Source organism: Sitophilus oryzae, unplaced genomic scaffold (assembly GCF_002938485.1).
Source record: "Sitophilus oryzae breed Bouriz unplaced genomic scaffold, Soryzae_2.0 scaffold_1500_pilon_pilon, whole genome shotgun sequence".
Taxonomy (NCBI): Eukaryota; Metazoa; Arthropoda; class Insecta; order Coleoptera; family Curculionidae; genus Sitophilus; species Sitophilus oryzae.
Genome location: NW_022146171.1, coordinates 2,974,922 through 2,997,899, shown reverse-complemented (window position 1 = coordinate 2,997,899; position 22,978 = coordinate 2,974,922). Strand labels below are relative to the sequence as shown.

Sequence of the window (22,978 nt, the reverse complement as noted above, 5' to 3'; positions counted from 1 at the left end):
TAGAGAGAAGATAGAAAGTTGCGGTTTGCGCTAATATTTTGGAAATTTTGTGCTCTATTTAACGGTGCAAAGAAAAATATAGCCTCCTATTTAATTTTTTTATGCAAAAGCGCAATATCTGTTATGATGTCAAACAGCGCCCTCTAGCTACCACAAAAAAAAATTATGGACACAATATTTATACTGGAGATCATTAAGGAAGGAAAGCTCTTTTAAACGAGCCCTAGTTTGTTTAAATCGGCTAATCTAAACCAGAGTTATCCTTATTTTAATAAAAGCAAGTTTAACCTTCCCCCACCACTTTATTTTATGAGATAGAGTAAAATACTCTATATAAAAAAAAGACAAATTTCTCGATGATTACAATAGTGATATTTAAAATACCTGTTCACCTGCATATTTTTGAGAAAAACCCTGTTTTATGATTGGCTATCAGAGAAACGCTAGAGCTGCTAAGTTCTTAGCGGACATTTTTCGAACTTGAAAATAATTTCCAGCGATTTCTCTTGGTCCATTTACTTATTACAATTTTTTCCCAAAGTTATACGATAAGTAGTTGCTGAGATACAGCCGGCGTCCATCCTTAGTTGGCCACCCGGTACATACTTTATCAGTTTGCACTTAAACATAATTCCCAAGTTTTTTATTCTAGAGCTACAGATACCCGTCCTACTATTGCTGAACCCTGTATAAGAGCATTGACCATAGAGTTAAAAATTAGGCCTGACAAAAAGTGTATAGCAGGTGCATAGCATTTAGCGATTCTAAATATATAAAAAGAAAAGGAAAAAACGCTTCACACGCAAAAACGCAAAAATCGCTTTCTGTGTGGTTGTGGATTTAAAGAGGTAAAAATTGATATTGTTACTTAAGTTTTGAGGCTTTTATTCAAAATAGATTTTTCAACGTGTTTTAGCTGCGCTAAATATCAGTGTACACACACACACACACACACACTGTGAGTAGACTCTTACAAAAATGTAGATTTAAAAAAACGTTTACATATAATTGTGTAGAAAATTAAAGTGAAAAATCAATGATAAAATTAATAAGTCTGAATTTTATTAAACACAATGCATTTGTTAAATATTTCAATAACGTGCACGCTAACTTCTGCTAATTTTCATTTACATGCAGACTTTGATGTAGAGGCAAAACCTTTAAAGCAATTTTGTGACAGATTTAAAAATGATGCAATGTCTTATATTAAGTAAGACAACAATATTATTCTTTGCTGTATTCTTGGCATAAAAATTATAAGAAGTTTCTGAGAACTAATAGTAATTAAAAAAAAGATTTACTTACCAGGCATTATAATGTTTGGTTCGCCACTTCTTAAACATCTCTGTAATTCCAACAATCTCTGAGTATTTTCCTGTTCTTCAACAACTTTATTTATGTGCAATGCAGCATCTTCAATTTTTGAAAGACATTCTGGAAAACAATTTGTATTAAAATACACAAAACTATTTAGTAACATAGTAGTACCCCTTAGAGGTTCATAATCTTGTTCTTGAGGTGATGTCAGTTCATATAAGTGTGTTAAAAGTAACTTATATCGAGGAACCCTCTGAATTGGTGTAATTAGTAAAGCTGATAGTTTATTTTGTACTTCAGGTCTCGATTCTTGATTCTGCACGAACTTGGCAAATAGGGGATTAGCAGCTCTAGCATTCTGTAAAAGTTCATTTTAATACATGTTAATATAAGAAAATGATTTAATTAACTTGTAGTATTCTTATAATATTCCTAAATTCATATGCATAAACAGAATATAGCTTCAAAAATGGGGCAATCTTAAAAAATGCATTTGCCACATTATAGAACCCTTTATCTAATTCGTCAAGTAGTTCTTTATTTATATTATAAATAGTTTTTATGTTTCCAAAAAGAACCTCAAAATCATCAGGTTTCAGAAGCTTCCGTTCTTCTGCAGGTACCATAAAGAAATTTATGATAGTTTCTAATTGTTTGACATATTTTATTTCACTGTTTACTATTTCTAATAAAGCCTTTTCCCTTTTAAACGATCTGGTTTCTTCTTCACTTCTAGACTTCATCTCGTCCAGGGCCTCGAAAACTCGCTTTCTGGTTTTCGAAGTTAACATATTCCTTTCGTTTATCACTTTTTTCAGCTCTAAACTCAGTTCTATACTAGCTTTTGGCGTATGAGGTTCGTAGTTGGTAAACTTATTTTTGAGCGTTTCCAGTTTCATTTTCGAAATAACCTTCATCTTTTTCACATCTTTAGGAGTGAGATTAGGTATATTTACTACTAACTGAGGGCCATTCTCTTTCTCTGAGTTACTTGTTTCCTTCTCTTCTAACGGCTTTGTTTGTTTGTTATTTTTATCTTTTAATTCTTCTGGTAGACGTTCAATTACAACCGCCGCCTTTTTAAATAGTTTTTTATCCATCGCCTTAATTTCAAACCGAAAAAAGAAATACACAAGTAAATTAAATAAACTGGAATTATAAAATAAACCGTTAAAACTTTTTAAACGACTATTATAACCTCAAAACATGTTCAGCATATGTATTTTTGGTTGTCTGATTATGTCAATAAAATGAAGGTTTTCTGATTTACTAGTTGCCTACCATGTAAACTCTGTTTGTTTTTTGAAAATAATTTTAATTTAAATAAAAAAAATCAATCTATCTCAAATTTATCTGCCTGTCCATAGTGTCCGTGTAATTTTTTATACAAAATCTTATCTATTATATATTTGTCCTTCATATTCGAATCTTTTATAACGTATATTTTAAGAATTATTAAGTTTTAGGAAAATAATAAACCAAAAGTTCAAATTAGTACTATATTTATTGTTTTTAACAGAACTCAAATGCAACATTTGGTTTTTAGTATAAACCTTAACCGCTACAATTTTTATTCTAACATATTTATAGATAAATAACTTGAACCATTTCAATCATCATTCTGTTCAAATGGTTCTTATTTTATTTTTGCAGATTATTTACATATAAGATCTGATTACTACTCATATTAAAACATTTATGAATTTTATTTTAAATATAACAAAACATACTTTACAAAATTTTAAAGCCTTCTTATAGAGATATTGCAATATAACTGCAGTAAATATCACATGTACATACATTTTTTAAAATCTAAAAGTACCCAATATGGAGACCTATTTATAAAATATATATGATATAATTCAGACATTGATACTTTTCAAAAATTTACAAACATATATTATTGATAATATTTATATAGAAATTTACATTGGAACTATAGGCCGTCCTGAATACCATTAATATTTACATTTCTAAAACTATTGTCAACAATCAAGATATTTTTTAAGTAATTTGTAATAATTTAAGTCACAATTTTAAAATCCATCACATAGGTACGATGAATGCTATTGTATCATCTGTAAATATCTGTTTTCTTCAAGTAAAGATGTTAATGAAGAAGTCATGTCACCAACAACCATATTAGGATGGTTAGTTTGCTCTGTAGATGCGTTCCAACTTTGACATGACTGAACGTACTCTAAAGTGCGTTGGTAAGTATCTGGTCTCATAGTTGGTGCCTCGTAAGTACTTGGTGCCAAAGTACCTGCTGCTGGTGATGGTAAGGCATTTTGTGTTTGCTGATAATTGTTGTAGTTCCCTTGGTTTTGGGATTGCTGCTTCATATACTGCTGAGCATAAGGGTTGTGTTCCGCGCAGTGCATGTTAGGCGTTTGCTGGTTCATGTAGTTTGAGTTCATGGCCATCGAGTTATTCTGACATTGCTGATTGTACATGTGGTTTTGGTTGTTACAGGCGTTATTATGCTGCATTTGCATGTTGCTGTTTTGGCACCAAGATCCGGACATGTAGCAGTTTGGATGCTGTATTTGTCTGTAACAAAATAAAGAATTTAATATTAGATAAAAGAAATATATGTAAAATAGTAACTTTAATTAAAAAAAACTGACCAATACTGTCCAACAATTCGGGGAAGATTTCGACAAACGACATCGAAAAAATGACTTAGATACAAGGCTTAGATACCTTGACTTAGAGAAAATTATTTTTTTTCGACGAAAATTATTGTTTTTCAGCTATTTTTGATTAAGGTTAAAACTTTCTTTAGATCAATTACTATTCACATTAGTGGCGTATCTAGAGTGCGAGAGGGTTAGTGGCAGTATTTAAGTAAAGTACTAAGTTTAAGTTAAGTAAATTTGCACCACAAGGTATTGTCATCAAGGAAAAAATAACTTGGATTGGCCTGTTATTTTCTGTTTTCAGTGGTATTATTAATTCCTTTTGCAACAATTTTATTTTATACACCATTTTAACATATTTATAAACTTCTTTCTGAGAGGGGTAATTACCCCCATTACCCCTCCCGTATATGCGCCCCTGATAAAAAATGACTAAACTTATAAATTTACACCCTCTGAAAGATGTCAAAACGAAGGTAAAGTCTCTTCACCGACGGAAGGAACAATTCGGAGAGATGATTAAAAAAATTCGCAGAAAAAAACAGTTTATTTTTGAACAAATATTTCAGATAACAATTGTGTCTGTCATTTAACCTATATTGGACACCACTATCCTATTAAATGTAGTTCTACTAAAATATAATACCATAATGATAATTCTCTGTACTTACCCGTTAGTATTAAAACATCCATTATTCTGCCTCTGTTGATGATTTTGGTTCATCATTGACGAACAGTTGGTTTGCTGACAATTTTGTGGCACCATTTGTTGTGCTGTATTATTTTGCATCATTGTATGATTTCCGTGACAATGCTGAGTCATATTATTGGCATGCGAAGGTGACATCAATTGTGGTTGACACCTTGTTGACATTGGAGACGCCACCATTTGATTGTAGTTCGAAGCTGGCGAAGCTATGTTAGCCTGAGCCGGTGACATAGCATTGTACTGGACTTGGTCATTGTAAATGGAGCTTGGTGATGGAATAACCTGTAAACACAAATATTTATTTAGAAAAGTGTATCGTTAATTGAATGACAAGTCATTACCTGATAGTTCGAATTTGGAGACGGTAAAATTTGATTAGGATTGGGTGACATCATGTGCTCCAAGTTACTTGCTGGGCTTGGCATCATATTGCTGGATGGTGATAAAATTTGGTTAGGATTGGGTGACAACATGTGCTCCAAATTACTTGCTGGACTTGGCATCATGTTGCTGGCTGGTGATAAAATCATTTGAGGTCCAGGAGATGGCATGAGTTGATAAGCTGAAAAAGGAAATCAAATTTTAAAGATACATACTGATATACTAAAACAATAAAGATTGTCATTAAATTTATAAATGTGTAATAAATAAATACCAATAATTTGACTTACCTGGTGGAGACATTATTTGATTACTCCTGGGTGACATGGTTACTTGATTTGAAGGCCCCATCATCTGATTTACTTGATTATTTGCTGGTGACAACGGTTTAAAACTGCTCGGCGATGGAACCATAGTATTCGTCGGACTTTGAAGCGGCTGTGTTGTGGTTTCAGACCAATTGGAACCCTAAATTAAACAGACCATCAATAAATATACTCAACGAAACCATTTGGTGTTCTGAACATACCTGCTGGGCATCTGCTACTTGATTCAGATACATCAAAACCTCATCAGGCAGAACCAGTTTGTTTTCTACCATCTCGCCTTCACCAACTTCATCTAACTGAACAGCCTGGTTGGGATGCAACTCAGTCGAACTGTGAACCTTCCTTAAAGGACTTAAACTCACTGAAGAAGGTCTTGGAGGTGGACTTCGGGGATCAAGGCCTGGACGTGATGGTTCAGAAGCTCTACGTGCTTCTGAGCTTGTGGTCGACGTCCAGAGGAAGTTCTGAGTATGGGCTGCTGCTTGTTGTAAGTTTGTAGATTGCGTCTATTAAAGAAATATAAATACTTTTATTACATTCTGTTTAGCGAAATATATATGACTTCGATGGATAACTTAACATTAAAAAAAATGATAAAAACCATCAAACTTTGAGTTAAAAAATAGGAAACCTCTGTTGTATATTTAAAAATTGTCTGATAAATATGATGTAATGGTATGGAAAAGAGAGGGAAATAATTTAACGCATCATTTTCCTATTATTCATATTTAAGAGATATTTAAAGGAGATACAAACAAAACTTTCATCTATTATCTACTATTTTCTTTTTTTAGCTATATATTTAATGTCGACATTTACAGTAATCTAAAACTATATTGTTTAAAACTTTCTAACATAAGTTTCTTAAATTTCAGTACATCTATGGTAATTCTTGCTTTAGAATGCTTTTATAAATTATCTGAGTTATGTTCAAGGGAGATATTTATTTTATTAATAAAGTTACTATAAATAATTATTTTTGTGAGTCGATTGTGTGGCGTTTTATAATGTTAATTTTAAAGAAAACCTCTTTCCTAAGAAGGAACATTCATACTTTATACAATTATATTTAAATTTGAAAATTGTTTTGGAAGATTTTTATAAACATTTAGCATAGTAGAAAATAAAAAGTTGTGTATCATGTACAACCAAATTATGACATTAAAAAATTTCTTTGGCTTCTTTTTACTAACCTTGTATTGTAAACAATAAATATGAAATAGGTGTATAATATCTTGCCAAGTTTTTCTTATATATGTTTTAACTGAACACAGGTTATATATATATGAAGCCAAGAAATAGGAGTTAAAAGAAATTGTTGACATTAATGGTTTCTTAATAAGTTAGTGACTGCATAGTAAAGATCTACAATTTTATGTTATAAAATAAGCTACATATTTCACTATAAGATGCGTTAGAATATACGATTAATTCAGTGGCTACCAGACAACTTTTTTGGTTTCTAACATTGATTATTATAAATCATTTATTTACCTGTAAAATTAAGTTGCTTGAATTGACATGGTTACTACCCTGCAACCGTTGAAGCTGACCTGCCAGTAAGTGTGACGGCGGTGGAGGAGGTAAACACTGACCTCCAGTGGTAGCTGTGGAAAGCTGACTTGACCTCCTTGAACTACCAGCTGATATTGGATCGTAAAATGACCCAGGGCCTGGACCAGGCTTCATACTTGACACCTACAAAAAATTATTTATATTACAAAAAATTATTATATTTATTATTTTTAAAGTTATATAACATTTAAAATAATGTCATAATGCCAACCAATAATTTTTTTTTCTTTACAGATGGATTCAAAGAAATAATAGGTATAAAACTATTTGGGAGTAAGTAACCTACCTGAGAAGCAAGGCTGCTCTTCCTGCTCATATCGGCGCTTCTCATGCTGCCATAGTACGAACTGACAGTAGAGTTGCTATCTCGCCGAATTTGAGCTTGTTGCTGTTGAGAAACTGGAGGTTGAAGCCGTTGTTGAAGCTCGGTGAGTTGAGATTTAGGTTGCGGTTGCGTGGTAGCGTCCATCTTTAGGTTCGTTATTCTCGTGTTTAATTCTGCTATCTTACGTTGAGCCAACGCCGGCGCCCTTGGTCTACCAACTAAAAAAGAAAATTATTAATATTTAGTAACATTCATGGGATACGGGACACAAAATAAATTAAGGCAAGTTTAAAACCATTAAAAGTATAATAAAAGCGTCTGACAGGTGCAACAAGAGAACTTAAAGAGCCATTTATATTTCAACAAAATAGAGATAAACGAATTAGTCTGGGGGATGGCCTACATATGAGTGAAATTGTTGAAATAATTTTGAAACTTTCTGTGTTACCCTAGATAACTGTATTTCTCTAACAATGAGATAAAAATTACCTCAAAATATCTATCGCAACACCAATAAACAAATATAATTACCTGGTTTTCGAAGTCTAGGTGGTCCAACACCGGTAGGGGCTGCTCCTCCACCTACCAATGCTCGAAGAACTACAGGAAGTTCATCCAGTTCGAGATCTTCTGCCTCTGCAGTCCAGTCTTCCAGCGTGTCTGTTACTCCAGGAGTTGTGAGACGCTGAAAATTATCACTAGATCAGTCAAAAATCCACATAAAATAAAATGAAAGAAAAGTAAAAATAAAATTAGATGAAATTTTTGAGGTGGTTATCGGCCTGATCCACCTTTTCAAATCTGTGGTGTCCCTCTTCTGATCCTTATATGTTACATTCTCCAGATCTATCCCCTTCAAGAAGTTCTTGAATCCTTTCAATATATAATACCTCTTTGTTAGCGGTCTATCATTGCCTAAAACAGAGAACCACATATTTGTCAGGTTGCCGCACTGACAGTTTCTTCATCAAATTGACAAAATCAGTACATGGCTTCGTCTGTCAGTCCCATCAGATTAAAATAGCTTACAATGCCCTGTTACTAGACCCACTACAGCTTTGAAGTCCTTCTGTCTTATCAAGTCTGCCTAAAATTTTGGCAAATAGAGATTTGTTGGCACCTATTGTTTGGTGACTCTTATGACTGTTTTTGCAGCGCCGCAGAAGGGGTCTGGGACTATGAATGGCATTGATGAGCCTTGTTTGGCCATTTCAAAAGTAAGAGTAAATATCCCGCATTAAAATATCATAATATTTGAAGTCGTTATCATCAATCCTCTTCAATTTCACAAAAATAATAGGGAAACACTTTTTAACTTCTAAAAACTGAAGGTGCGTTTTCGCGAGTCACCAAGGATCACCAGTCACCAAACCAAACTCAAGAGTATTCTTACCATCGAATCCATATCCTGCCCTGCCGGACTTCCCTGAGCTTGAGGCGACTGCGCATCGGACTCGGACTTGACAGATGGACTGCTCAAACTGGTCGTTTTGGCGTCGTCAGATCGAGGTGACGCATCCAAACCTGCACCGCCCTCATCGCTAGAGGGACCGTTGCCGCCCTTGTACCGCTTGCTGGCGTAGAATTCTGCGCCGTGTACCGTTTTCACGTGTTTGCGCAGGGAGGACGGATCGGTGTAGCGTTTCGTGCATCCTGGCGCTTTGCATACGTACGGTTTCTGTAAAAAAAGAACATGTTCAATTAAACGTTTGTGCACATTTGTGATATACAGGGTGCGTCTTAAAATATTTTTTCTGCAAATATTTTTAGTTTTTTTTTCGCAAAAAAAAAATAATAATTTGGAATTTTTTGACAAATTTTTTGGAATTTTTTTTAATATGTAGTTAAAAAACATAATATTTTCATAATATGGCAACATAAGTAGTAGATTAAATTTGCAAGAAAGAAAATCAAAAAAAGATCCTGTGGTTCTGAAAATTTAAGGAGAAAATCTTGTTTTTTTAAATTTTCTAGGTTATATATCTCGGTTATTTTGGACTTATTTGGAAAACGGTTAAGAGAAAATGTTTCTTTTATCGAGATATAACAGCAATGAAATATTTGAACTTATTTAAGACTCACCCTGTATAGAGTTCTACACGAAAAAAGACTAAAATATGTTCTGTGTATTAAAATAGACCCATACTGTAATATATTTTTGAAAAACTGGTAAGCTTTTAAAAACACAAATTAATTTCTTGACAAATATATAGGGTGTCCCATTAAAAAAAACCTATAAACCTACGTTGATCAATATTTTACAATTTAAAAAAATAATTACTACCACTGGATTCCTCGAAAAAGGTTTTATAAGAATCTTTTATACATCTTTGATAAGTTGTTAGGCAACGTTTGTGTGTGAATGAAAACTAAGGTGTTCATGACAAATAACAACGTTCATGAGAAGAACTTTTGTATTGAGGTAAATTACGTTCAATTAACTTATTTTGTTGGTTTGTTTGATTTTCCTGTATATTTTAAAATATACAGGAAAATTTAAAAGAAAATGCACGATTTTCAACATCTTTTTTTTGCGGAAAAACCTCATAGACGTGTTTCTGGAGTCGAAATATACCACTCATAAAATATTTGCACTTATTTAAGATTTACCCTGTATATTTTGTATGAAAAATTTTATGGTAAATGTCATCCATGGTTTTTAATGTAATGTGGCTCTGTTTATATTCAATTATACTGTACGAGTATATCTACTGCAGAATAATAATTAGTGTCTAAAATACTCACCGATATTTATATCGCTTCCTCTGTTAGCATCATAATACATGTTTGGTTTAATTATCAATTATATAATATTCACATATAAATATATAGGTACCACTATATTAATCTACGGGGGTCAATTTGGAATACCCATTACAGTATAGAAGCTCAGCAGTGAAATCAGAATATTTCTAAATTAAAGACGTTTTAATATCTTCGATTGACATTGGTTCGAGTTCGTAACCGGTCTCCGCAGAGGTCGATGTATTCCAAATTGCACCCAATTAGACTTGGATAGTGATACGGATAAATATTTAGATTAAATATAGAAAAGATACAGTCATCCGTGGTAAATATCCGCAAGATATACATAAGAAACAACTGTAGCTTCTCCGAGCGACGAATCAACGTTTCCGATGATACTAGAAATTCGCTGTATTATACAATATGCCATACATATAATATAGTTCCATACAATATTCCATACATGACCGTTTCGGTCTTTGACACTGACTTGAGCGACTGTCTGTCTTTCTTTTGAATATATGTCTTTTTTACCAAACATTTAAATTTTGGCTATTATTGTTATATTATTTATTTATCGGATATAATGTGTGGGATGTTAAGACTATGACAAAAAGACGACAAACTGTATAGAAAAAACGCGATTAATTGAAGATCTTGTCAAACATCTTGTAATATTGCAGATTGATCTTAGCTGTTTCCAAGTAGTATTTTAAAACTATTGAAAACGTACGAGGGGTAAACCGCAGAGGGAAAAGTGTACACCGTAATTCCTTTTACTCAAATAATTCCTCAGAATTCCTCGTAATTCCTTCGGAATTCCTTGAAATTCCTGGTCTTCAAGGTCAAAGTCAATCATTCAAGGTCTTCTTTGGAATTCCTTGGTACGAACTCGGTAACTCGTTCAGTCTGAACCAGCGTTGCCACCTCGGTTTCGCAGTTCCGCTATGAATTTTCTGGTGATTTTTATAAATGTCTAATGTCTCTATAAGTACTAGATCTAACAATTAAACACTATTACGAGATTTACGTTTTTTTAGTTAAATTTTAGGATTAATAGGGGATCATGAGGTAAAAATACTGGAAATATGTCGGCACTTACTTATTAAAATTAATTTTTCTCGGAATTTTTTGAAAATGATAGGTACCTAGTTATACTCGTATCTATAGGAAAGGAAATTAATAAAACTTCAGTTGCACGTCATAATACGATCACCAATCCTTAAGATTACGCATGGTATCACTGATGAAGTGCACCTAAAGTTGTATTAATTTCCCTATATCGTATATACCTAGATATTATTCCGAGGAAATGAAAAATCAACTTTACACTTTCTGAGTACTGAATAAAAAAATCTTATAAGGGTTTCTTTAAAATGGCGAAATCAGGGAACGTTATAAGTAGATCTCTCGGGGGTGGTTCGGCCGTACTATTGGAAAATATTTTAGATATATAATCGAGGGTACAATATTAAATTAAAAGAATATCTAACCTGCAGATATTTGATATTGGGAAATTTTGGAAGCGAAAATGAAAAACGGATAGTAAAAAATCGTCTGCAAAACGTTTTTCTTTAAATTTAGTACTACCTATTATAGTATTCATGGTTTACTAATGTTCGTTAATTTTTTATAAAGTTGCTTGTAATTCCTCTTAATTCCTGTGGAATTCCTCTAAATTTCTAAGGAATTCCTTGGAATTCATTGGAATTTTTACGGAAATAATTGGAATTCCTAGTAATTCCTATGGAATTCCTTGGAATTCCTCGTAATTCCTTGGAATTCCTGTAGAATTCCTTCATAGTGTACACCATAAATCCTCTGCGGTTTACCCCTCGAAAACGTATATCGAGTCAAATTGTCGTTATGAGCCGCATGGTACAATTTCAAATAAACCATATCCAAAAATCAAAAATATCAAAAATTGACATATGATATGTCATTCTATTCGGAGTGTCATTTTCTACCGTATAATGTAAAACATACCAAGGGTATCATTTGAAAATCAAAAGTTGTAGTCATTTCGGGTAAAACAGGAAGTGACCAAGAACAGTTGGCACTCAACCCTAATTTATATCATATACTAACAAACCAAATCTCGTTTTCTTATCTGAAAAAATAAAAAAGTTATAAGGGGTGAGCCACTTCCTTTCTCGAGACGCACACACAGACGGTATAATATCATTTTTATTTGAGGTAAATTAAAAAAATAATATCTATATCTTTGTTGCAGGTTGCTTTTGTTCTAAAATTGAAGTGAAAATTTGGTGACAAAATTATGCGTTTTATTTGACACCTCAAAAGTCAAAGTGCTTTTTTACTTTGACTTTTCAACATTGTGACGTGCATTCGTCAACTTTTATTCTTTTTACTATAATTACTTATGGTATAGCTTAATACACGTAGTTTATAACATTTTTGTAAACAAAGCAGATTAGTTTCGATAAAAACTGTGTTTATCACGATAAAAGGTCCAATTCTATTGTGGTAACTTGCTGTATCTTTTAGTATATTTAATCTAAAGATAAAAAATCTCTTCCTTACCTCGTTACTGTGTGTCCTGTTTTGGTGTTTCGCCCTGTCAGAAGCATTGCTGAAAGCCTTGGAACAGCCAGGGTACTCGCAGGTGTACGGTTTCTCACCTGTGTGCGATCTCAGGTGAGTCTTCAAGTTTTCCAGTCGAGAATAAGCCTTCACGCAGCCTTCGAACTGAAAAGAAAAAGACAAAAATATGAGTAATTTTTCCAATGAGGTTCCTTATACACAACTCGAGCTTGTGTCTACTTTGCGTTGTTATGCTGAGAAGCAAACATAATTTGCAATGCCTGACTTCACTCTTTCACCTCTTTGAGTACGTTTTTTATCCCTGTTAAGTTGTACTAATGTGGTGATCCTCTAAATAATCACCACATTCACAATATCACTGGTAGGTACATTTTTCCTCTTGTTTTGATGTTTCAAGCCACTCGGAAAGCTTAAATAATATCTCTTAAAAATAAAATTGTTTTAAAAACATCTGGCGCAGTCGGTAGGATTACATAATTTTTCTTATTATGATTGTCCGTTTCTAATAAAAAAATCTTATTTTAGCTTTATATTTTATAGGTGGATGCAATGTGATGAATGTGAATTAGGCTACCGATTCAGCGAAGCTTCATATTTTAGTGTTTTATTAAATTAGAATATTTGATTTTCCGTAAATGTCAAAATCGCAACATAGAGAAAATCTAAGTTCGACATAACGCCTTCAAACAAAAATATTGAAAAAGTTCAATTGTGGAATACTACTTACCGTGCATTTGTGAGGTTTTTCTCCTGTATGCCTTCGCATATGAACCACCAGCATGTACTGTGCCTTAAAGGGTTTTTCTGCTCTCGAACACCCTTCCCATCGACACACGAATGATTTCTTGTTTGCGTGAATATGATCATTGTTTATATGCTAAAATATTAGATAAAATACATTAAATCTTTACCCAAACAAGACATTAAATAAATTGTTACCTTAACTAGTTCATCCTGAGTATTGAATTCGGTTCCGCAATCTTTCCAATGACAGTTCGTTTCGATAAAGTCACCGGGTTCATCTTTGAGATCGTTTTGGTCGCCGTTTCCTTCCGATGGATTGGCGGCAGAAATGGGTTCTTTTTTGATTCTGGGATGATTTCGAATTTCTACGTCTATGATGGAGTTGTGGTGATCGGATTTTCTTCTATCATTAAAATTCTAAAACAAAATTAATATTTGTTAATATTTCTGCATTATTTTTTCTACACGTTGATATTAAGTTAAGGATGACCTACGTTTTTTTTAAATTTTACATTGAAAATTTCTAAGAACTTAACATATAATATATAGAAACAGAAATATAATGATTCCAGAAATAGTAGAATTACTATTGTTAATGGAGTATACAGGGTCCGGCAATAGTGCCTCGGGCATCTGTAGCTCCTAGAATAAAAAATTTGGGAATTTTGTGCAAACCTAAAGTATGTTCTGGGATGTATTTCAGGAAAATATTTTAACTTTATAAGGCTTTAACAAAGTGTGAGTGGATCGGGATGATTTTTTTTAAATGCAACACCCTGTATATTATTGCATTTTTTGGCTTCCTTTCAGACCACTTTACATAATGCTATGATATGAGTAAATATTAGGGTTGGCATGATTTAAATCGTGATTTAAATCAAGTGATTTTTTTAATTTTAATCATGTGATTTAAATCAAAACAAATAATTTTATTGAAACTTTATTATAAATCAAAAAATAACTGTAAAAGTTATAAAAATGTGTCCTACAAAACTATAAAATATATTTCTATAACAGATATAACAGATAATAAATCGAAAAATAATTGTAAATGTTATAAAACTATATAAAAATATCTATTCATCAATTTAAATGTTGGACCGATTTTTGAAGTAATTTCGTGTGAATCCATTGGACCGCTAAACGCAGGGATTTATTTTAAAATTTATGTATAAGTGACAAAAATTCGCTGTCCGAATACATATTATTTGCAGTCTAATGCCAGATTCTTACCGACATTTTGATCTGCAGTAAGTATTTTACACTTTGACATTAGATAATACTAATTTCATTCTCGACTTAAGACTATTTCCAAACAATAGTGTAACTGTTTATTAAGAGTAAAAATTATACTCTTTTTGATGATGCTGTACCTTTGAAGAACCATCGTAAGGCTATTCCGACGTTACAAGGAAGCACAAAAAGTACATTTTAACTCCTAATAGAACATACATTCTATTTTTTTAAAACATTACAAATCAATTTGAAACATTGCAAATAATATAAATAGTAATCGAGCAACAATTTGTACACTCGTTGAGTTTGACACTTAATATCAGTTTAATAATATATTTTTGTACTTTTGTGATTAGGCGTAACAGTGCTTTACTTTTATATCTAGGCACCAGCTGGTTAAAATGGCAAAAATTAATACTTTTGAGACGTTTGAAAAAAATCCTTTTGATCTGAAGCGAGCGACTTTTTTGCGAAATATATTGGTGACCGATGTGGAAAAATGACAAATGCATCCTAGAATTATTAATTTTATCGATATCGCGCAGAGTTATAAAGATTTAGCCATTTAGGATAGGACTTTAATTGGAAATAAGTCCTAGTCATTTGGAAATCCTATTTAAATATTGTTTTTAATTAAAATCAAAAAATCTGATTTAAATAAAAAAATCTGATTTAAATAAAAAAAATCTGATTTAAATAAAATAAATCTGATTTTTTTGATTTTTAAAAAAAAATTATGATTTTTTCCAACCCTGGTAAATATATTTCGATAATATCAGAGATATTAATAAATAAATAAAAAATATATTTTTTTCAGCCCCTCTTAAAAAAATATTAAAAATACAAGAACTGTCCTGAAATCAAAACTATATTAGGTCTTAGATGGTTTATTAGTTTTAGTATATGGTCTATACGTACTTTGCTATAAATATGGTAATCGTAAATCATACAGAATGTTTAAAATTCTACGCCAAACTTAAAATATAAAATAACTTTTCTTCGTTTTTTTCAAATGGAACACCCTGTATATAATTCTCTCAATAAATGGAGAATTAAGAAATAAACATTTTTTTAGAGTAGTTCAAAATTTTTAATGGTTTCGCAGATATTTGCGGTTTTATATTTCATATGGCATTATCTACAGTAAATTTTTATTAAAGCCACCCAATAATTTTTCTCTCATATTTTACTGCGTGTATCTGCAAAACCATTAAAAATTTTGAAATACTTTAAATACAAAAAATGTTCATTTCTTAATTCTCCATCTAATACAAAAACTGTATCTGATTTAAGTAATCGGGACCCGGCTTTGAAATCCTGGGATTAAAACTTCTAACACCAAGAAACTTATATTGTTATGAGAAATGAGAATGAGAAATCTAATCTACAGAAATACTTAATAAAAAAAGCTACATATTCAAAAGAAAATAAAAAAGGGTTTTATTAAAATTAACAAAACAAAGTAACATTCATGTTTAGTAAGTAAAAAAATACAATTCTCGTCGTAATAAAATATAGGAATTATACTGCTGCTTGGTATAAACAAGATATGATCTTAAAAAGACTAAAGTGCATAAAGTCGAATCATTTTAGATTATGCATTTAAGTTTTTCGAGATTTTCGGGATCCCGGGATTTAATATCGGGATTTTAGGGATAAACATACACCGGGATCCCAGTTTGGAAACGTTAGTATACACTTAAACAAAATTTTTAAGTTTTTTATAGGACCTACAGATGCCTACAGATGCACTGTTGCAGGATATTATTTTCCATGTTGATCATTTCACCAAAAATAATTATCTCTAAATAGAAATAAACTAAAAAAACTGTTCCGCAATACTTACATTATCAGTCTTAGGTAACGGGCCGGCGCAGTGCTGCGCGTGGCCCAGATGCTGCGCGGACCCGTGCAGCCCGAACGCAGCCGCGGCGGCAGCATGCGCATGGGGATGCAGAAGGGGAGGCGCGCCCGGCCCGCGCAGCAGCAGCGCGGGGTGCAGGGCCGGGCTCAGCGCCCCCGCCGACAGGTGGCCCAGCGAGCCGCTGCACGCCGACGAGCTCCTGCTGCCGGCGGCGAGCGAGGCGAGGGAGGAGGGCGAAAAGCGGATCACGGAGGTGAGGTCCAGGTCGGAGTAGGGCGAGGCGGAGAGGGCGCGCTTGCGGGAGGCACGGGCTAGTCGGGGCGAGCATAGGCGCGAACCTGGAAAAAGAAGAAGAGTTTGTTTATTAAAATAATATCAGATTGTTTGGAGTCTTAAATTAACATTAACTATTCTAAAATTACACATAAATCCATACATATACCGGGTGCGTCTCAAAAGTGGCTAGCCCCTATAACTTTTTTATTTTTTCAGATAAAAAACGAGATTTGGTAAGTTAGTAATAATTTAAGATTAATTGACGTATTCGATTGTTTTTGGTCATTTCCTGTTTCACCGGAAATGACTACAACTTTTGATTTTTAAATGACACCCAGAGTGGCAACAAGTCAATTTAAAAAAGTGTTAACTCTTAAATCATTTCTAAAATCAAAATGATTTAAGTCTTAAGTCAAATTCAACACAAAGTCTTAAGTCTTTGACTTAAGTAATTTTATTTCAAGTCAAGTCATTTTTGTAGACTTAAATCAATATAAAGTTATTTAAGTTGTTTTTATGACTTAAATCTATATTTTTGACTTAAATCATGATGATCGGCAAGTTAAATCAGTAAAATAACTTAAATCACTATAATTACCATCAAGTCAAGATAACCGGAATTCAATTTAAGTACTTTTTTTTAAATGTTAATATTAATTTTCTTGAATTATTACCAAATAGCGATTTTCCTACTAAGTATCATATTGTTAATTTATTGTAGATACAGATGAGACTAAAACCACATAAAATACAAAGGTTAATTTTCAGAACAAGTACAAACACAAAAATATGTTTTTTTATAAAATTTAACCGATTTTGTAGTAGGTACTTTAAATGTATCCATTAAAGATGTCATCGAATACATGTCTATTAAAAAGTGGTGATGTGTTTTGATCACTATGTAATATAGGTATCAATGGCATAAGCTAAAGGCTGGAGTATTTTAAGGTATTCTTCAATATATTCGAGATAAACATATTCCAGTTTTTTTTTCTTTCGTTCGTCATTCGGGCTACATAACGGACTCGGGGATTCACTTGAAAGAAAACAGTCTCACTACGCACGCGTAACACGACAAATAATCAAAACCGGTTCCGAAAAACTAACATTTTATTTACTGGTGGTATTGAGCATTGTTTTTTTTATTCTGCTGCTTGGCTGCCGCCTAACAATGCTGCTGTTTAAAAATTTATCATAAAAATATATCTGATGATAAATCTGACTTAAGCCTTTTAGAAAAAGACTTAAATATTTTTAATGACTTATGGCAATATACCTTAATATACATTTTTTCGAAAAGTGTCCTATATTATTGTATTTTGGAAAGCCATAAATAAGCTCTTAAAAATTAATAAAAACACAGGTCTATACCGGGTGCGTCTCAAAAGTGGCTTACCCCTATAAGTTTTTTATTTTTTCAGATAAAAAAACGAGATTTGGTATGTTAGTATATGACATAAATTAGGATTGATTGACATTTTCAGTTGTTTTCTGTCACTTCCTGTTTCGCCGGAAATGACATTCTGAATAGAATGACATATCATATGTCAACTTTTGAAATTTTTGTTTAATATAAAATTTGATTTTAAATTTCAAACTAGAGTGCCATGGCTATGTTAAAAACACTAATTTTTTATCAAGGAGCCTTGGAAAAATAGATTTGATCGTCTAATGTTATTCATGTCTTGTCCTGGCTGATTAAAAGATTCCCAAATCGTATTTTTAATCATATCTCAATTTTTTCAAATGGAACGAGGGTGGCTCATTAGCATATTTGGAAAAAGCATTTTTTTACGAATAATTTTATACCACACACTAAGACTTGGTATTTCGAGTCAAATTATCGTTATGAACCGCATGTTATAATTTCAAATAAACCATATGCAAAAATGTTAAAGTTGACATATGATATGTCATTCTATTCAGAATGTCATTTTCTATCGAATGAAGTAAAAAAATACCGGGGGTACCGCTTAAAAACCAAAAGTTGTAGTCATTTCCGGCGAAACAGGAAGTGATAGAAAATAATTGAATACGTCAATCAATCCTAATTTATGTCATATATTAACATAACAAATCTCAATTTTTTATCTGAAAAAATAAAAAAATTATAGTGGTGAGCTATTTTCGAGACGCACCCGGTATATTTGAAAAATATAGTTGATATATAATATATAATAATTCTAAGAATATTCTCTGGTAAAAAAAAACGTCAGATTAAAAATCTAATAACATCGACTTGTAGAACAGGAAAAGTAACAGTGGGAAAGTAAAATTTCTATTGTCATGTCTATTCCAATAGTGAGAGAAAAATATAAAAATGAAATCGGAAAAAATGTTTTTTTTTCAAATATTTTAGGTAATGCGATTTTTCTTTAGATTTTGAAAAATTGCGTTGTACCTATACGTTGTTGTAGGGTTCAACCAAGCGCAACTTTAATTTAATATAAGCAATTATTTTATATCTCTTCTGTTTTACGAGAGCCCTATTATAGTGTATCTTATACAGGGTGTCCCAAGTATTTTAAGGGGTGATAGATCTCGATAAAAGAAACATATTTTCACTTTACCGTTTTTCAAATAAGTCCAAAATAACGGACTTATTTTACTTTGAAAATTTTCCAAAAAAATGATTTTTGCTCAAATTTTGAGAACCACTGGATCTCTTCTGGATTTTCTTTCGTGTAAATTTAATCTACTTCCTATGTTGCCATATTATCAAGAAATTATGTTTTTTTAACAGAAAACTAAAAAAAAATTCCAAATTTTTTTTCAAAAAATTCCGAAATTACAATTTTTTTTTCGCGAAAAAAACCTCATAGGCGTGTTTCTGGGGTTGAACTATACTACCAGTTAAAATACTTGCACTTATTTCTGGGACACCTTGTGTCTACATATGTTTATTTCGTCTCAACATATGAATGAATGTAGTTTTACGACATGTTTATTTCCTGATAGACCTTGAATATATATTATCTTGTATCGTCTGCGGCACTTTTAACAAATGAAACTTAAAAAAGCAGTCACTTCGTTGAATTCTTAACAAGAAAAATCAGAAAACCGACAAACGAATAAATTATCAACGACTGTAATAAAGACGAAGAGAAATTAACACTTTTAGTACGCGCGTTTTAAGGAAGAAATAAACTTCTAAACAAAACTTTTTATAACTTTATTTAAAATGAATACTAAACGGCTTTTTGAAATACCCGAAAAAAGGAGTAATTTAATTTTACGACCAAAGGTTAGAAACGTTACGGAAGTAGTTAGAAAACAGAATACAAATTAAGCAAATTAACTCGAAATAATTTTGTCGACTATTTTATGAGGAAAGTAATTTAGGAGTGAACTTACCGTCTAAACTAAAGGGGAATTCACTGCTGGCCAGCGTAGAAGCAGGGTGTAGATCAGTCAAGCCTCTTGCGTTCAGGTACTCAGAACTCAGTCCCAGTCCTGTAACAATATCAGAACATAAAAATAAAATCTATAAAGACGAAGTTTCTTTTTTTTACAATCGGAATCGAATTATGTATAGGGTGGCGCCTCTCATACGCCGCGGAGTCTCCAAGGAGAACGACAGTTTGTATTGAAATGAAATTTTGTGAGCATATGTAGGTTAATTCAGAGTACTTTTTAAAAATACAGAGAGTTCTACAGGGTGTCCCCAAAAAAAGTTACATATCAAAGTTGTGTTTTTTGTAATGGAACACCCTATATATTAATTGCTGTCCGGATGACTAAAATGTACCGGTTTTTGACATATTTAACATTTTCTAGAAATAAAGAACAATTTTTAAATTACAATAAAAGCTACCTAAATTGGAATTTACCAGGTATAGCGTAATATGTAGTTAAATTAACTACTGTACTTTAAATCAAATTAAAACTTGATCCAAAAAGTTATACAGGGTGAGAGAAAATTAATATTGAACATTGGTCGCCTTTAAAAGCATGTTACTCTTTTATTTTAAATGGAACACCCAGCATATTATTCCGATATTCAATGGAGAATTCATGTTTCTTCAAAATACTATTAAAGTTGCTTACCCTTGAAACAAAAATTTTCCTAGATATTTTCATTTACATGATTTGATCTGAGTAGATCTTTATTATTTGATAAAATCTAGGTGGTCTGACGTTACTTCAAACATAGCTGTCTAATTAGTCCAACTTTAACAACTAGTTATCATTTTGTCTCAGTTAAAACACACAAAAAAAAATTCTCAGAAATTTGCCTAAAATGCAAATTTATCCCACATCAGAAAGAATTGATATGATTCTCTTAGTATTAAATTCTATTATTAATAAAATACTTAAATGCTCCTGACTTTATCTAGTCTGGTTAGGTTGTAGGTTGGTTAAGGGCAAAGATATTTTATGGGGATATGTTATAAAGACAGTGTTTACAAAACTCGACCAACTAGTGTCGACAACATGAGAGAAATTATTAAAAACTATACTTAAATACTTAACACTGAAAATAAATTTGTAAAACTTTTAGATAACACGCTGTCAATCAGAGTTATTGATATTGTTAATGCACTTGTGCAATTATTCTACATATAGGACGTACCGTAGAATAGTCTATAACCAAAATTTGACGTCGAATAAATTATTCGATTGTTTCGATTACTATCGATAATTCAAGAAATAAGAAGATGCACAACCTTATGGGCGATTTCGTGGCACAAAACCTGTCCGAGATGTTGCTGGCGTTACCGTCAGCCTGTCCGAGAATCCCGAGATTTAGTTTAGCTCTGCTCCGCTGCGCGTTAATAGTCGTTTATAGAGTAGCGGATAATGAAAACTGTATCGTAGTTCTGCTTTCAGTCGACAGAGTGGGTGAATGGACGGATTTTTGATCCAGAGATATTTTCGTCAAACGTATTACAGATATTACACATTTTAATATGGCAACACAGTCGCTTTCAGTTCCACATCGTCTTTGATATGCCTTCGCTAGCCGAATTATAGAAAATGAATGTTCTATGCTTTGGCCGCAGCAAATCAAATCAGCTTTGTCACAAATTTGCCCATTAAGTTGCGTATCATCTCAATTCTTTCAATCAACATTACTATTTTAAATGGGCCTCCTATGTTAGAAAGTTAAATATTGTTATTTTTTTTACCTTGTTTACAAAATTAATTATATATTTAGAAAGCTCATAACAAGGCAAATAAAATAAAATATATAATATACATATATATATATATATATATATACTTATACATACCATTTAAAAAAAACATAAGTTTGTAAAATAAAATTCTACATAAAACTACATAAAAACTCTATGAAACTCAGTTTTCACCGTTTCGATAAGTTATAAAAAAACCGAGATACGAAGGGGGCCGAAAAATGCAACATTTTCAATTTTGCCCTGTATTTCAGGAACTAAGACGGCTAGGACAAATCTGTGTGTAGCATCTTGTTTCATAAAAAAAAAACAGTGATGTGCAAACTGCATCTTTGTATCTCTATACTCATAAACGAGAAACCCTGCAAAATACACGATAATGGGAGACCCTGTACACTTTTTATATTTTTCAGTATAGGACAAATGTCCGCCTTAATTCACTTCAAGTCAGAACAGTCAAAAAGACCGTTTTTTCGTCTTGCCACAATGTTTTACATGATGTTTTGACAGGTAAATCGTTATGTGTAGAAGGGACCTTTATATGAAAAATAAACACAATAAAAGTTCGAAAATTATCTAAAGATTCATAAATATACACTGATTGCGCCTGGCTGTATTGATTGCAATCGATAAATACTCATTGGTATGTCATCGTGATCACCGCCGAAGCAAAAGTCATAATAATAATAAAGAACGACTCCGGCGCAAATGGAGAGCAAGAAGCAGCGTTCGCTCGGTGCTGGCAACGGTTGCGTGCTCTTCTCTCGTATATTTATTCTCGTTTTAATGATTTATTTTTGCATCGGAAATGTTTATTTAGCCTGCCTCACCGCCACCGTTTATTTATAAGCTGACGATGTTTGTTTGCTGCGCCGCTCGATGACGGATATTACTACTCATTTGTGTTACTGCGGTTACTTTCTTTCTTTTTGCCGTTTATTTGTGCACTCTCTGGCTGCTCCGGCCTGATAGTGGCACCTCGTTAAGAGTTATTTAACGCCCTCGCCTTATTTTGTAACTCGAAAATGAATTTCTTTCTTTAAATGGAATAAATTGTCCGATATACTGTGGTTTTTCACATTTTTATTTAGCATTATTACAACAAAAATATATATTCTTTAAAAGCCTTGCA

The 22,978-nt window shown here is 32.3% G+C and overlaps 2 protein-coding genes across 5 annotated transcripts in view; both read right to left on the bottom strand.

Moving 5' to 3' along the window:
• Nucleotides 1-2,522, bottom strand: part of LOC115878142 (putative protein tag-52) — a 32,179-nt gene extending 29,657 nt beyond the window's left edge. The window contains exons 1-3 of the mRNA XM_030894519.1: nucleotides 1,728-2,522; nucleotides 1,489-1,675; nucleotides 1,306-1,434 (exon numbers count right to left, since the gene is read on the bottom strand). Of these exons, the coding sequence (XP_030750379.1) occupies nucleotides 1,306-1,434; nucleotides 1,489-1,675; nucleotides 1,728-2,417 (1,006 nt within the window). The 5' untranslated portion in view covers nucleotides 2,418-2,522. The remainder of the gene's footprint in view (nucleotides 1-1,305; nucleotides 1,435-1,488; nucleotides 1,676-1,727) is intronic.
• Nucleotides 2,523-2,801: 279 nt separating this feature from the next.
• Nucleotides 2,802-22,978, bottom strand: part of LOC115878141 (transcriptional activator cubitus interruptus) — a 234,971-nt gene continuing 214,794 nt past the window's right edge. For all 4 annotated transcript variants that reach the window (XM_030894515.1, XM_030894518.1, XM_030894516.1 and 1 more), the window contains 14 exons: nucleotides 20,063-20,161; nucleotides 16,415-16,770; nucleotides 13,528-13,749; nucleotides 13,316-13,465; nucleotides 12,568-12,732; nucleotides 8,672-8,956; nucleotides 7,810-7,963; nucleotides 7,240-7,496; nucleotides 6,873-7,076; nucleotides 5,579-5,884; nucleotides 5,340-5,517; nucleotides 5,010-5,230; nucleotides 4,631-4,950; nucleotides 2,802-3,870 (listed from right to left, as the gene is read on the bottom strand). In XM_030894515.1, coding sequence (XP_030750375.1) covers nucleotides 3,384-3,870; nucleotides 4,631-4,950; nucleotides 5,010-5,230; nucleotides 5,340-5,517; nucleotides 5,579-5,884; nucleotides 6,873-7,076; nucleotides 7,240-7,496; nucleotides 7,810-7,963; nucleotides 8,672-8,956; nucleotides 12,568-12,732; nucleotides 13,316-13,465; nucleotides 13,528-13,749; nucleotides 16,415-16,770; nucleotides 20,063-20,161 — 3,404 coding nt within the window. In that variant the 3' untranslated portion in view covers nucleotides 2,802-3,383. The remainder of the gene's footprint in view (nucleotides 3,871-4,630; nucleotides 4,951-5,009; nucleotides 5,231-5,339; nucleotides 5,518-5,578; nucleotides 5,885-6,872; nucleotides 7,077-7,239; nucleotides 7,497-7,809; nucleotides 7,964-8,671; nucleotides 8,957-12,567; nucleotides 12,733-13,315; nucleotides 13,466-13,527; nucleotides 13,750-16,414; nucleotides 16,771-20,062; nucleotides 20,162-22,978) is intronic.